Source organism: Macaca fascicularis, chromosome 3, assembly GCF_037993035.2.
Source record: "Macaca fascicularis isolate 582-1 chromosome 3, T2T-MFA8v1.1".
NCBI lineage: Eukaryota > Metazoa > Chordata > Mammalia > Primates > Cercopithecidae > Macaca > Macaca fascicularis.
Genome location: NC_088377.1, coordinates 13895525 through 13907854, shown reverse-complemented (window position 1 = coordinate 13907854; position 12330 = coordinate 13895525). Strand labels below are relative to the sequence as shown.

Sequence of the window (12330 nt, the reverse complement as noted above, 5' to 3'; positions counted from 1 at the left end):
GCCAGGCTGGTCTCGAACTCCTGACCTCAGGTGATTTGCCTGCCTCAGCCTCCCAAAGTGCTGGGATTACAGGCAGGAGCCACCACACTCTGCCCCATGGAAAGACTGTATTCTAAATATGGGCTGCAGGTATGCATGTGTGTGTTTGTAGGTTTAGAAAGAGAGCATTCTCTGTTCAGTTGAGAGAGTGAGGTACAGAAACAACAGTGGACAGAGTATGCTACCATTTGTGTGGGGGAAAAAAAAAGAGAAAGATCTTTAAATATAGTTTGTACTTGCAAAGAATATTTATAGACTACACAAGAAACTGCAACAGTAATTGCCTCTGGGGGTCTGGGGGAAGGAGATCAGTTGTACCAGGGAGACTTGCTTTTAATCAAATACTCTGTGTACTATTAGTTTTACTTCAGGTAAGTGCTACACAGTACCTATTCAAAACATGGTTTAAAGAGGAGGGAATTTCAGTTTATATTATTTCCTTCCTTCCTTCCTTGCTTCCTTCCTTCCTTCCTTCCTTCCTTCCTTCCTTCCTTCCTTCCTTCCTCTCTCGCTCCATCCCTCAACCCCCCTTTCTTTTTTATTTCTTTCTTAGTGCAAACTGTAAACACCGCCTAAACAGAATGGCCTCTTTGCTTAGACAAATGCCTTCGATTCAACCTAGAAGCAGATGATCTGTTGTTACTGTTGGACGTGGGGAAAGAAAGAAAGAAATGTCTAAAACCCCCACATTTTGCAAAGTCACAGAACCCAAGTTCTGCCTGGTCACAACTGCAGTCAAGGAATGTCTTGCTCCCACCTTAAAGTCATTCTTCCTGGAGCCAACTAAGCCACTTAAAGACCAGTGGGCTCAGCTTTCCACACACGTCTGCCTCTTCTTCAGGCAAAGTAGGAACCAGTTCTTCCCTCTGTATATGCAGGAAAAGACTCTGCAAAGGAGAGCGAGCTCTGGGTGCAGAGCCCCAAAGGGACCAGGAGGAGAGCATGCCTTCCGTGTCTTGTCAGGAGGGGCCCTGACCCCAGGGTCTTCCCAGCACAACCATCCACACAGTGGAAACAGATTTCAGGGGTTCCAGCTCTGGCCAGTTTTTCGGGGCTGAACAAGCCCTGGGCAAAGGAGAGGAAGGTCCGAAGGGGATTGAACACTGCAGCCCTGCACAGTTAAAGGGGATTCGGTGGATCTTGTTTTTATATGGAAAGACATCTAAGAGGTGCTGAGAAATAAAATTAAGCAGGTTACAAAGTTTGTATACAACCAGGCTAGAAGGGCATTCATCAAAATCTTGACAGTTGTTTGCTGGGAGGGGCAGAGGTGTTGGAATGGTAATGGTGATGTTCGCTTTCTGTATCATTTCAGTTTTGGTTTGTTTGTTTACAATGTACATGCATCTTTTTAACAGCATGCTTATTGAATGTTGTTTAACAGGTGGTCAAGGGGTTTGGAAGCATGACTATTCATATGGTTTGGGAGAGGTTGCTGAATCTCCAGCAGATACCCTTGTGAGCTTCAGACGGGGGTCTGTGTATGGGACTGGAAGACCCCAGGACCTTGGAGAGAGGAGCAAAGCCTAGCATGAGCCCCAGAAGACGGAGAGCAAGGCTTCTCAAACGCCACTGTGCAGGTGCACCACCTGGGGACCTTGGCTTATGTGGATTCCGTTTCAGTGGGTCTGGGTGAGATCGAGACCTTTTGTTTCCAACGAACACCCACGTCCCAGGACCTCACTGGAAGGAGGCGGGCGGGCGCGGGGAGCCTTCCCGAGGTTCCTGGTTCTCAAGAGCCAGGTGTAAGGAAAGAAAATCAAAGACAGAATTGATTTATATGTATTGGAGGGGAATATTGGAGGAAGTGGGAGCAGAGGAGCACGCCCAGCCTCCACTCCTGTCTTCCCCACTAGTCCAAACCCCAAACCGAGTCCGGGCGCGCCTTGCAGGGCGCCCGAGCTCTGCAGCGGCGTTGCAAGCTGAACCCATCCGGCACAAACTGCGGGCCACTGGCCCCTGACGCCTGGAAGTTTGCGGCGCTGGCCTGCAGCCCGGGGCCCACGCGGTGGAGGCTTTCCCGCGCGCTGCGCAGCTCCGCGGGGCCGGGGAGACTCTGCTCGGGAGTCAGTCCGCTTGGCTGCAGAATCCTCACCCGCTGAACGTCGGGGCAGCCCCGAGCTAGGATGCCAGGCGGCGGAGGGCACTATCCAGGTGCGCCGCTGCACCAGCCGCTCTCTGGCGTTAGTCCCGGGACAACCTGAAGCGCGGTAGATATTGGAGAGGGGCCGTCTAGCGGGGGACCAGGCGTCGCACATTACTGATGGCTAGTGGGGAGGAGGGAATGGGTTGCACCTAGTCCTCATAAGGCCCGCAGTGAGCAGCCCAAGAGGCATTTTTGAAACTGGATTAACTAGGCGGGAAATTGTAGCACTGAAGCCATCGTGACTGTCTTTCGGGCTGTGTGGAAACTCCGGTAAAACTCTTTGGGCAACAGTCTTATCACCAGCTCTTCAACATGTGCAGCCCTTCTGGGCCTGTTCCTGTTCTGGGCCCGGGGAATGCAAGGCAGGTCCAAGCACTGTGAGGACCCTGGCGGTGGAGGAAGATGCTCCCTGACTGTGGAGGAAGCCAGATCCTTACAACACAATGACGAGAACCCAGACCTGCATGGGGGAGCTCTGGGTGCTACACGGGCTCAAGGAGGGGTGGAGGGGCCTTCCCAGGACAACCCCTGAATGGCTTGGACAAGATGCTCAGATGGACTGGAGGAAGGGCTTGTGGGATGGGGGAGCTGGGAGTGGTGGGGAAGGATGGGGAAAGCGCTGGACCACCCAGTGTGGGAGGGGTAGAGGAAAAGCCCTCAGGGGCCAGGTTGGAGACCCCGTAGGCAGGATTAGAGGGCTTGGACTTGATCCTGACAGGCGATGGGGAGACATATTGCTACTTATTATGTGCACAGTGGCGAGAACCCTGAAGAAAGCACCATCCCCCGTCCCCACCTCCCATATAGTAAACCAGGTGGTCCGCCCAGTGCTCCCAGGGGGGTGATAGGAAATCCTACTTCATACCCTGAGGCGAGGGGTTCCATGCCCTCCACGTGTGCAACTACTCCGGGCCCAGGGAAACACCTGGCCCCAAGCGGTAACCCCCGACCAGTCGGGGTTTCCCAGTTCACATTATGACCGAATGGTCTTGCCAGCCAGCCAACCGGAGACACCCTGACCTGTTTACCCTGATCCTCCACTCTCAGAATTAATCACAACTTGTCAAAGGGGGTGGCCTGCCGTGGGGTAGACAGCTCTGTCAATGCCAGTGTGTGTCTAGCATCTCCTGGGGTGCGGGTGCGGGGAAGGGAGGTGTGGGATGAAACCCTAGAAGCCTCAGGCAGCTGTGATCCGGTGGGCTGGATACTGAAGACCACCCCTGCCTTGACCTCAATTTTCAGTATCTTCATCTGTAAAACGGGAACAACGTGCCTTCCTCCTAGCCCCAAAGGGGCTGCAGTGAAGATTGGCTGAGATAGCTGTTTGCAAGCTGAGCTCAATGAAAGTTCACTGTGTCCCCCTCAGTCCTATCCCAGTGTCGTCCCACTGCGAAGGTGGGGGGCAGCTTAACTTCAAGGGCACTTCTAGGATAGCCAGGTGGCTGTCAAGCCAGCTTTCCAGCACAGATCGGGATCTTGACAGAAGGGTTGACTGGGAGGGGCGGTTGCTGGTTTGGGCTTTGTTAGGTTGCATTTTTGTTTGTTGTCCTTTCGTTTCCCTGGGGCAGCACCCCTTTCAGCAAGCTCCATGCCTTCCTCTGGAACATTCCTAGAGCCCAGCCTCTGCTGGTGCCCGAGCTTAAGCCAGGCCAGCTAAGGAGATCCTGGATTCACACTGCCTCACAGTCACTCAGATTGTTAGCAGAAGACAAAAATTGCAAGGGGAGGGCTTTATTTGGTTCTTACACATCCTCCAAATCCAGCAGACACCTTGGAAGCCACAGGTAGCTTCTAGAAACCCGTTTTACCAATGAGAACCTAAGGTGGAAAAAGGACAACTGGAGATCTCTAAGTCTCTGAGCCCATACTCCCTGCCTCCCCACACCTCCAGGCCCTCTGCTGGCAGGATCTTGGACAAATGCCCACAGCTTTTCCCCGTCTGTAAAATGGAAGTCATACCTTCCTCCTATGGCCAGTGAGAGACTAAATTAAATTAAATTAAAGACTACATTCAGTTATCAAGACACCTGAAACTCCTGGCACAATTTAAGTTGCCTTTAAGTGGTCATCGTTGTCATTAGATGGAAGTCAACACCCCAATCATTGTAAAGGTGCCCATATACCCCAAGATCTAGATTACAGACCTCACAGTTTATTATATACGGCGAATAAACACGTAACACACCTTTGCCCACATTTACATGTATTTTACGGACCATGTTTCACACCAATCCGCATGCACATCTGCACGTGTGTGCATTCGGAAGTATTTACCAAGCACCTGCCAAGTGCCAGGACCCATCCTCCACACCCAGCGTGAACTGTCCTGGACCAGTCCCGGGAGCCGCGGTTCTCACCAGCCGCGCTGACCCTGGACGACTCCTGGAGCTGTTTTGTGAGAAAGACACGCCATTTGTTTGCAGAGTTCTGACTTCTGAGAGGTCATATAGCACACGTTTGGTAGTGAAACGCTGTCATTCGCGACCAGGAACGATGGCTGTAATGCCTTTTTCTTTGCTTTGCTTTCCGGTGCCGGGATCCTTTGCCTCCCGCCGCCACCCCTGGTCAGCTCTGCGCAAGAACGTCTTTCTGTTTTGGCAGCCAGGCCGAGACGCAGCCTGAATGTGAGCAGGAACTCGGAGAAGGGAAGGGAGAGAATCAGAAAGAAGGCCCGGGAGGGACCCGGGAAGCAGTGGGAGGTCTGCGCCCTGGAGCCGCGCGAGAGCCCGCCGGTTTGGCACGGGCTCCTCCCGGGCCGCCCGGCGGTCCAACAAAGGCCGGCCCCGACACGCACCCGGTCTTTTGTGGGAGAGAAACACAAAGAGGAGGGAAAAACACGGAGAAGGCCAACAGCACCAGGACGCGGGAGCCAACCAGGAACTCCCGGAGCCGGGGCCCCTTAGCCTCGGCAAGTGAGCACTCCATTCCGGAGGAAGGGGCCCCAGCTGCGTGCGCGCGCTGGTGGGAACCACAGTGCCTGGGACCCGCCCAGGTTGTCCACCCCGGGCGCCGGGCGCAGGACCCGGACAAGTGCTGGGGACGCCTCCAGGACGCACCAGGGCGAGCTTGGGCACTGGGATCTAATTTCTAGTTATTCCTGGGAGGGGGTGGGGAGGCATAGGAGACACAGCGAGAGGTACTCAGTATCCGATTGGCACCAGGGCTAAGGGAGCCCAGGGGCGACACAGATCTCCCCAACCTCCCAAACTACTCTGGGGAAGGGAGGATGTTGAGGGAAGGCTGCCGGGTGAAGAAGGGGCCAGCAGCAGCACAGAGCTTCGGACTTTGCCTTCCAGGCTCTAGACTCGCGCAGTGCCAAGACGGGCCCCTCGACTTTCACCCGGATTCCCAACTCCAGCCACTGGACCGAGCGTGCAAAGAACCTCAGACCGCTTGCTCTCACCGCCGCAAGTCGGTCGCAGGATAGACACGAGTGGGCAGCAACAAAAAAAGAAATCGGGTTCCGGGACACGTGCCGGCAGCTGGGCTAACCTCAGCGGCTGCAACCAAGGCGCACGTTGCGCCTGCTGGTGTTTATTAGCTACACTGGCAGGCGCACAACTCCACGCCCCGACTGGTGGCCCCACAGCGCGCACCTCCACACATGTCCTCGCTGCTGTTGGCGGGGCAGGCCCGAAGGAGGCATCTTCAAATGCCCGAGCCCTTTCTGATCCCCACCCCCGCTCCCTGCGTCGTCCGAGTGGCAGATTCTACTAATTGAACGATTATGGGTCATCCTTGTAACCGTTGGACGGCATAACACCACGCTTCAGTTCTTCATATTTTAAATACATATTTAACGGATGGCTGCAGAGCCAGCTGGGAAACACGCGGATTGAAAAATAATGTTCCAGAAGGCACGAGACTGGGGCGAAGGCGAGAGCCGGCTGGGCTTCTAGCGTAGACCACAGAGGGAGACATATCCCAGAACTAGGGGCAATAACGTGGGTTTCTTTTTATATTTGTTTATTTTGTAACTTTGCTACTTGAGGTCCAGTTATTTACTGTGCTTATTTGTTTGCTTGTTTTTAAAACCGTACTTGCACAGTAAAAGTTTCCCAACAACGGAAGTAACACGACGTTCCTCACACTCCCTAGGAGACTGTAGGTGTGTACCCGTGCGCGCGCGCTCACAGTGTCAAGTGCTAGCTATCCGAGATCTGCAGAAACAAATTTCTGAATTCGAAATGTATAGGTGTTAGAAATTCAGCTCGGGGAACAGGTTAGGGATTAGGGGAGACAGGCTGCTGCCCGTACTATAAGGAACCGCCAACGCCAGCGTCTGTAGTCCAAGCAGGGCGGCGCTGTAAAGGCTTAGCAATTTTTTCTGTAGGCTTGCTGCAGACCGTCTCTGGGTTTTCCCATTTGTATAATGGGTGAATGCATTCGTACCTCAGCTACTTCAGTGAGGTGCTTCTCCAGTTCGGGCTTAATTCCTCATCGTCAAGAGTTTTCAGGTTTTAGAGCCAGCCTGCAATCAGTAAAACATGTCCCAACGCAGTCGCGAGTGGTTCGATCTCGCTGTCTGGCCCACAGCGTGGAGAAGCCTTGCCCAGGCCTGAAACTTCCCTTTGCAGTTCCAGAAAGCAGGTGACTGGGGCAGAAGGCTCTTTGCTAACCTTTTACAGCGTAGCCCTGCTCGGACTACAGATGCCAGCCTTGCCCCTGCCCTAAGACGTGTGGCGATCACAAAGACGACACTGAAAATACTATCATCCGGCTCCCCTGCTAACAAATGGAGGGGTGTTTAACTACAGGCACGACTCTGCCCTGGTGCTAGCGCGGCTACCGTGCGGAAATAACTCGTCCCTGTATCCACACCATCCTCCACCTAAGGAGAGTTGTGAATTCTTTCAAAACACTCTTCTGAAGTCCGTCCCCTCCCTCCTTGCCCGCCCTCTGCCCCTCAAGGCCCTGCCCCCAGCTGGGGGCGCTACCGGCTGCCCGCGGAGCTGCAGTCACAGCCACCTCCTAGACGCGCGAGGAGAGCACCAAGAAAGTGGGGACTTTGTGCCTGGGCATCGTTTACATTTGGGGCGCCAAATGCCCACGTGTTGATGAAGCCAGTGAGATGGGAACAGGCGGCGGGAAACCAGAGAGAGGAAGAGCTAGGGAGGAGACACCAGCCCCGGATCCTGGGTCGCCAGGGTTTTCCACCGCATCCCAAAAGGTGCGGCTGCGTGGGGCATCACGTTAGTTTGTTAGACTCTGCAGGGTCCCCAAATTATCCCGTCCCCCAACCTTACTGTGTGGTGGCCGTATTTTTTACAGAAATTTGACTACGTTCCCTTTCTCCCCCGGTCCCAAGCGCGCTCAGCCCTCTCCATCCCCCTTGAGCCCGCCCCTCTCCTCCCCCTCGCCTCCTCGGGTCCCTCCTCTAGTCCCTCCCTAAGAATCTCCCGGCCACGGGCGCCCATTGGTTATGCGCGGGGAGGAGGCGTGTGCCCGGCCTGGCGAGTTTCATTGAGCGGAATTAGCCCGGATGACATCAGCTTCCCAGCCCCCCGGCGGGCCCAGCTCATTGGCGCGGCAGCCCCTCCAGGACACGCACATTGTTCCCCGCCCCCGCCCCGGCCACCGCTGCTGCCGTCTCCGCTGCCACCGGGCTATAAAAACCGGCCGAGCCCCAAAAGGTGCGGATGCTTATTATAGACCTACGCGACACCAGTGCCCGGTGCCAGGTTCTCCGCTGAGGCTTTTCGGAGCGAGCTCCTCAAATCGCATCCACAGTAAGTGTCCCCGCCCCCCAGCAGCCCCAGTCTAGATTCCAAGGACAGACGCTTCTCAACTCCGCTGTGACCCAGAATGCTCCGATACAGGGGGTCTGGATCCCTTCTCTGCGAGCCATTTCTCCAGAGCGACTTTGCTGTTCTGTCCTCCCCCCACTCACCGCTGCATGCCCCTCGCCAAAAGCGAGAAGTCGGAGCGACAACAGCTCTTTCTGCCCAAGCCCAAGTCAGCTGGTGAGCTCCCCGTAGTCTCCAGACGCAGCACATGGACTCTGGGCCCCGCGCCGGCGCTGGGTGCTTGTGCGTGTGCGTGTGTTTGCTGCGTGGTGTCGATGGAGATAAGGTGGACCCGTCTGGGGAACAAAATCATTAGTTCTCTATTTAGATCTCCACCGTCCCCAAAGAAAGGCCCTCACTTCCCACTCGTTTATTCCAGCCCGAGAGACTCAGCTTTCCCACTCCTAACTGAAAACACGAAGCCTCTAGAATGCCACCCGCACCCCGAGGGTCACCAACGCTCCCTGAAATAACCTGTTGCATGAGAGCGGAGGGGAGATAAAGAGAGCTTAATTATAGGTACCCGCGTGCAGCTAAAAGGAGGGCTAGAGTTAGTAGCGAGGGGGACGAGGAACCACGGGCCACCTGTGCCGGGACCCCGCGCTGCGGTACTGCGGCGCAGGCGGGAGCAGCTTTTCTGTCTCACTCACTGACTCTCTCTCTCTCTCTCTCTCTCTCTCTCTCTCTCTCTCTCTCATTCTCTCTCTTTTCTCCTCCTCTCCTGGAAGTTTCGGGTCCTAGGGAAGGAGGACCCTGCGAAAGCTGCGACGACTATCCTCCCCCGGGGCCATGGACTCGGACGCCAGCCTGGTGTCCAGCCGCCCGTCGTCGCCAGAGCCCGATGACCTTTTTCTGCCAGCCCGGAGTAAGGGCAGTAGCGGCAGCGCCTTCACTGGGGGCACAGTGTCCTCGTCCACCCCGAGCGACTGCCCGCCGGAGCTGAGCGCTGAGCTGCGCAGCGCTATGGGCTCTGCGGGCGCGCATCCTGGTGACAAGCTAGGAGGCAGCGGCTTCAAGTCATCCTCGTCCAGCACCTCGTCGTCCACGTCGTCGGCGGCCGCGTCGTCCACCAAGAAGGACAAGAAGCAAATGACAGAGCCAGAGCTGCAGCAGCTGCGTCTCAAGATCAACAGCCGCGAGCGCAAGCGCATGCACGACCTCAACATCGCCATGGACGGCCTGCGCGAGGTCATGCCGTATGCGCACGGCCCTTCGGTGCGCAAGCTTTCCAAGATCGCCACGCTGCTCCTGGCGCGCAACTACATCCTCATGCTCACCAACTCGCTGGAGGAGATGAAGCGACTGGTGAGCGAGATCTACGGGGGCCACCACGCTGGCTTCCACCCGTCGGCCTGTGGGGGCCTGGCGCACTCCGCGCCCCTGCCCGCAGCCACCGCGCACCCGGCAGCAGCAGCGCACGCAGCACATCACCCCGCGGTGCACCACCCCATCCTGCCGCCCGCCGCCGCAGCGGCTGCTGCAGCCGCTGCCGCTGCGGCGGTGTCCAGCGCCTCTCTGCCCGGTTCGGGGCTGCCGTCGGTCGGCTCCATCCGTCCACCGCACGGCCTACTCAAGTCTCCGTCTGCTGCCGCGGCCGCCCCGCTGGGGGGCGGGGGTGGCGGCAGTGGGGGCAGCGGGGGTTTCCAGCACTGGGGCGGCATGCCCTGCCCCTGCAGCATGTGCCAGGTGCCGCCGCCGCACCACCACGTGTCGGCCATGGGCGCCGGCAGCCTGCCGCGCCTCACCTCCGACGCCAAGTGAGCCGACCGGCGCCGGCGCGTTCTGGCGACAGGGGAGCCCGGGGCCGCAGGGAAGCGAGGACTGGCCTGCGCTGGGCTCGGGAGCTCTGTCGCGAGGAGGGGCGCAGGACCACGGACTGGGGGTGGGGGATGGTGGGGACTCCAGCATCTGCGAACCCGAGCAATGGGGTCGCGCACAGAGCAGTGAGGAGTGAGGGGATGTTCGCTCCGGGACCTGATCGAACCCTCTCTGGCTTTAACCTGCGCTGGTCCAGTAGACACCGTTTTATGAAAAGGTACCGCTGTGTGCATTCCTCACTAGAACTCATCCGACCCCCGACCCCCACCTCCGGAAAAAGATTCTAAAAACGTGTTTCCCTGAGAGCATGGCCTGACTTCCAGACTCCGCCTGGGCAGCACTTGGTGGGGGAGGAGGTGTTTTGGGAGGGGGACACGTTGGCGACTTACTCCCCTTCCTCCTTTCTTGGCCTGTGGGAGACTCCGGGTAGCCGCACTGCAGAAGCAACCGCCCGACCGCGCCCTCCAGGGTCGCCCCTGGCCCAAGGCCAGGGAACACAAGTTAGTTGGAAGCCGGCATTCAGTATCAGAAGCGCTTATGGTCATATCCAAGCTCAATATCTGGGTCAATCCACACCCTCTAAGAACTGTGGCGCTCCTCCCCGTCTCTCGTTGATTTGGGAGAATATGGTTTTCTAATAAATCTGTGGATGTTCCTTCTTCAACAGTATGAGCAAGTTTATAGACATTCAGAGTAGAACCACTTGTGGATTGGAATAACCCAAAACTGCTGATTTCAGGGGCGGATGCATTTTAGTTATTATTTTAAAATAGAAACTACCCCACCGACTCATCTTTCCTTCTCTAAGCACAAAGTGATTTGGTTATTTGGGTACATAAGAATGTAACAGAATTAAGACGCAGTTGCTGTGAAAACAGTTTGGGTTATTTGGGGGTTCTGTCCACTTTTTAAATTTTTCTTTTTTGGATGTGTAAATGTATCAATGATGAGGTAAGTGCGCGATGCTAAGCTGTTTGTTCACGTGACTGCCAGCCCCACCGGAGTCTAAGCCGGCTTTCCTCTATTTTGGTTTATTTTTGCCACGTTTAACACAAATGGTAAACTCCTCCACGTGCTTCCTGCGTCCGTGCAAGCCGCCTCGGCGCTGCCTGCGTGGCAAACTGGGCTTTGTAGCGTCTGCCGTGTAACACCCCCGACCTTCGCAGAGTGTATCATCTGTTTTATTTTTGTAAAAACAAAGTGCTAAATAATATTTATTACTTGTTTGGTTGCAAAAACGAAATAAATGACTGAGTGTTGAGATTTTAAATAAAATTTAAAGTAAATTCGGGCGATTTCCATCCGTGTGCCATTCGGAAAAGGGGTTCAGGACGCGATACCTTGGGGCCGGATTTGGGGATCGTTCCCCCAGTTTGGAACTAGAGACACACATGCATTGTCTTTCAAACATGTTCCGAGCAAATCCTCCGGGTGTTTTTCACAACTTGTTTGTCCTTATTTCTATTTTTTGACGCCTAACCCGGAACTGCCTTTCCTTTCAGTTGAGTATTGAGTTCCTTTATAAGCGGATATTTCCTTCCCGGAGCATTGGACTTTGGGACTTGCAGGGTGAGGGCTGCGCCTTTGGCTGGGGGTCTGGGCTCTCAGGAGTCCTCTACTGCTCGATTTTTATTTCCTTTCTGCTCAGAGGCGGTCTCCCGCCACCACCCTCCCCTTACAGGTTTCCTTGGCTTCAGCTGCTGACCTGGGTTCTGCGGAGCCGTGGCGTTCCCGGCAAAGCGCTTGGGGAGTGCTTGGTGCAGAATTCACTAGCGCTTCCATTCCTTTTCAGCCATCTCCACTACCCTCCCCCAGCGGCCACCTCCGCCTTGAACTGCAAAGGATCAGGGGCTCCGCACCGCCTGGAGGAGCACTGGCAGCACTTTGGCCTCCGTGCTCCTTCCTGGGGTCACCTCTGTCTCCTCTTGGCCATTGGGTTCTCACAATCCAAACCCGCGATGCAAATTTAGGATGTGGCTGTGAAGAGGGATTCTGGATAGAAATAAAAAAACTTTGGCCTTCCTGGTCAAGGACCAGGGTAGATCCTGTTACAGTCTCCCCACCCCAGGGCTGGCCTGAGAATGCGCCCCTGAAAAGACAGCGGGTATGGGCACAGTAAGAACGTCCCCTGGTCCAGGGCCCTCTCTCTGACAATATTTTTGGTGGCCACTGGCCACCCTGGATCTGGGGGTGCAGAAGATTTCCCTGGTCAGAACCCCATTTCTTGAGTCGCACTGCTGAGCCTGGCTGACACAGGCAGGCACCCTTTGCTTAGACTTGAAGACTGCTCCATCCCCTAGCAGGGGACAGGCACTTCCTGGTCCTCCAGCGGGGAATGTCAGGCTCTGGCCAGGATAGCAGTCACCCAGGGATGGGGTGCTGGAGGCCTAGCTTTTCACCAATGGGCTTGGCTTTTTGCAAAGGCTGGGAGGGATTTGGAGAGGCTGAGTGGCTGGGGGCTGAGGAGGGTTGGAAAGCCTCCTGCCACCACCACCCCAATAGCACCATGTGAATCCAAGAAGAAGGAAGGGCAGGGTCTAG

The 12330-nt window shown here is 55.9% G+C and overlaps 1 protein-coding gene across 2 annotated transcripts; it reads left to right on the top strand.

Annotated features, from left to right (window-relative positions):
* Nucleotides 1-7822: 7822 nt before the first annotated feature.
* Nucleotides 7823-11075, top strand: OLIG2 (oligodendrocyte transcription factor 2). 2 transcript variants are annotated; one of them, XM_045389264.3, is made up of 2 exons: nt 7823-7914; nt 8700-11075. In XM_045389264.3, the coding sequence occupies exon 2, from the start codon at nt 8761-8763 to the stop codon at nt 9730-9732; it is 972 nt and encodes a 323-aa protein (XP_045245199.1). In that variant the 5' UTR covers nt 7823-7914; nt 8700-8760; the 3' UTR covers nt 9733-11075. The 2 variants fall into 2 exon arrangements, with proteins under 2 accessions (XP_045245199.1, XP_065397482.1); XM_065541410.2 differs by having other exon boundaries at nt 7823-8148.
* Nucleotides 11076-12330: the final 1255 nt, after the last annotated feature.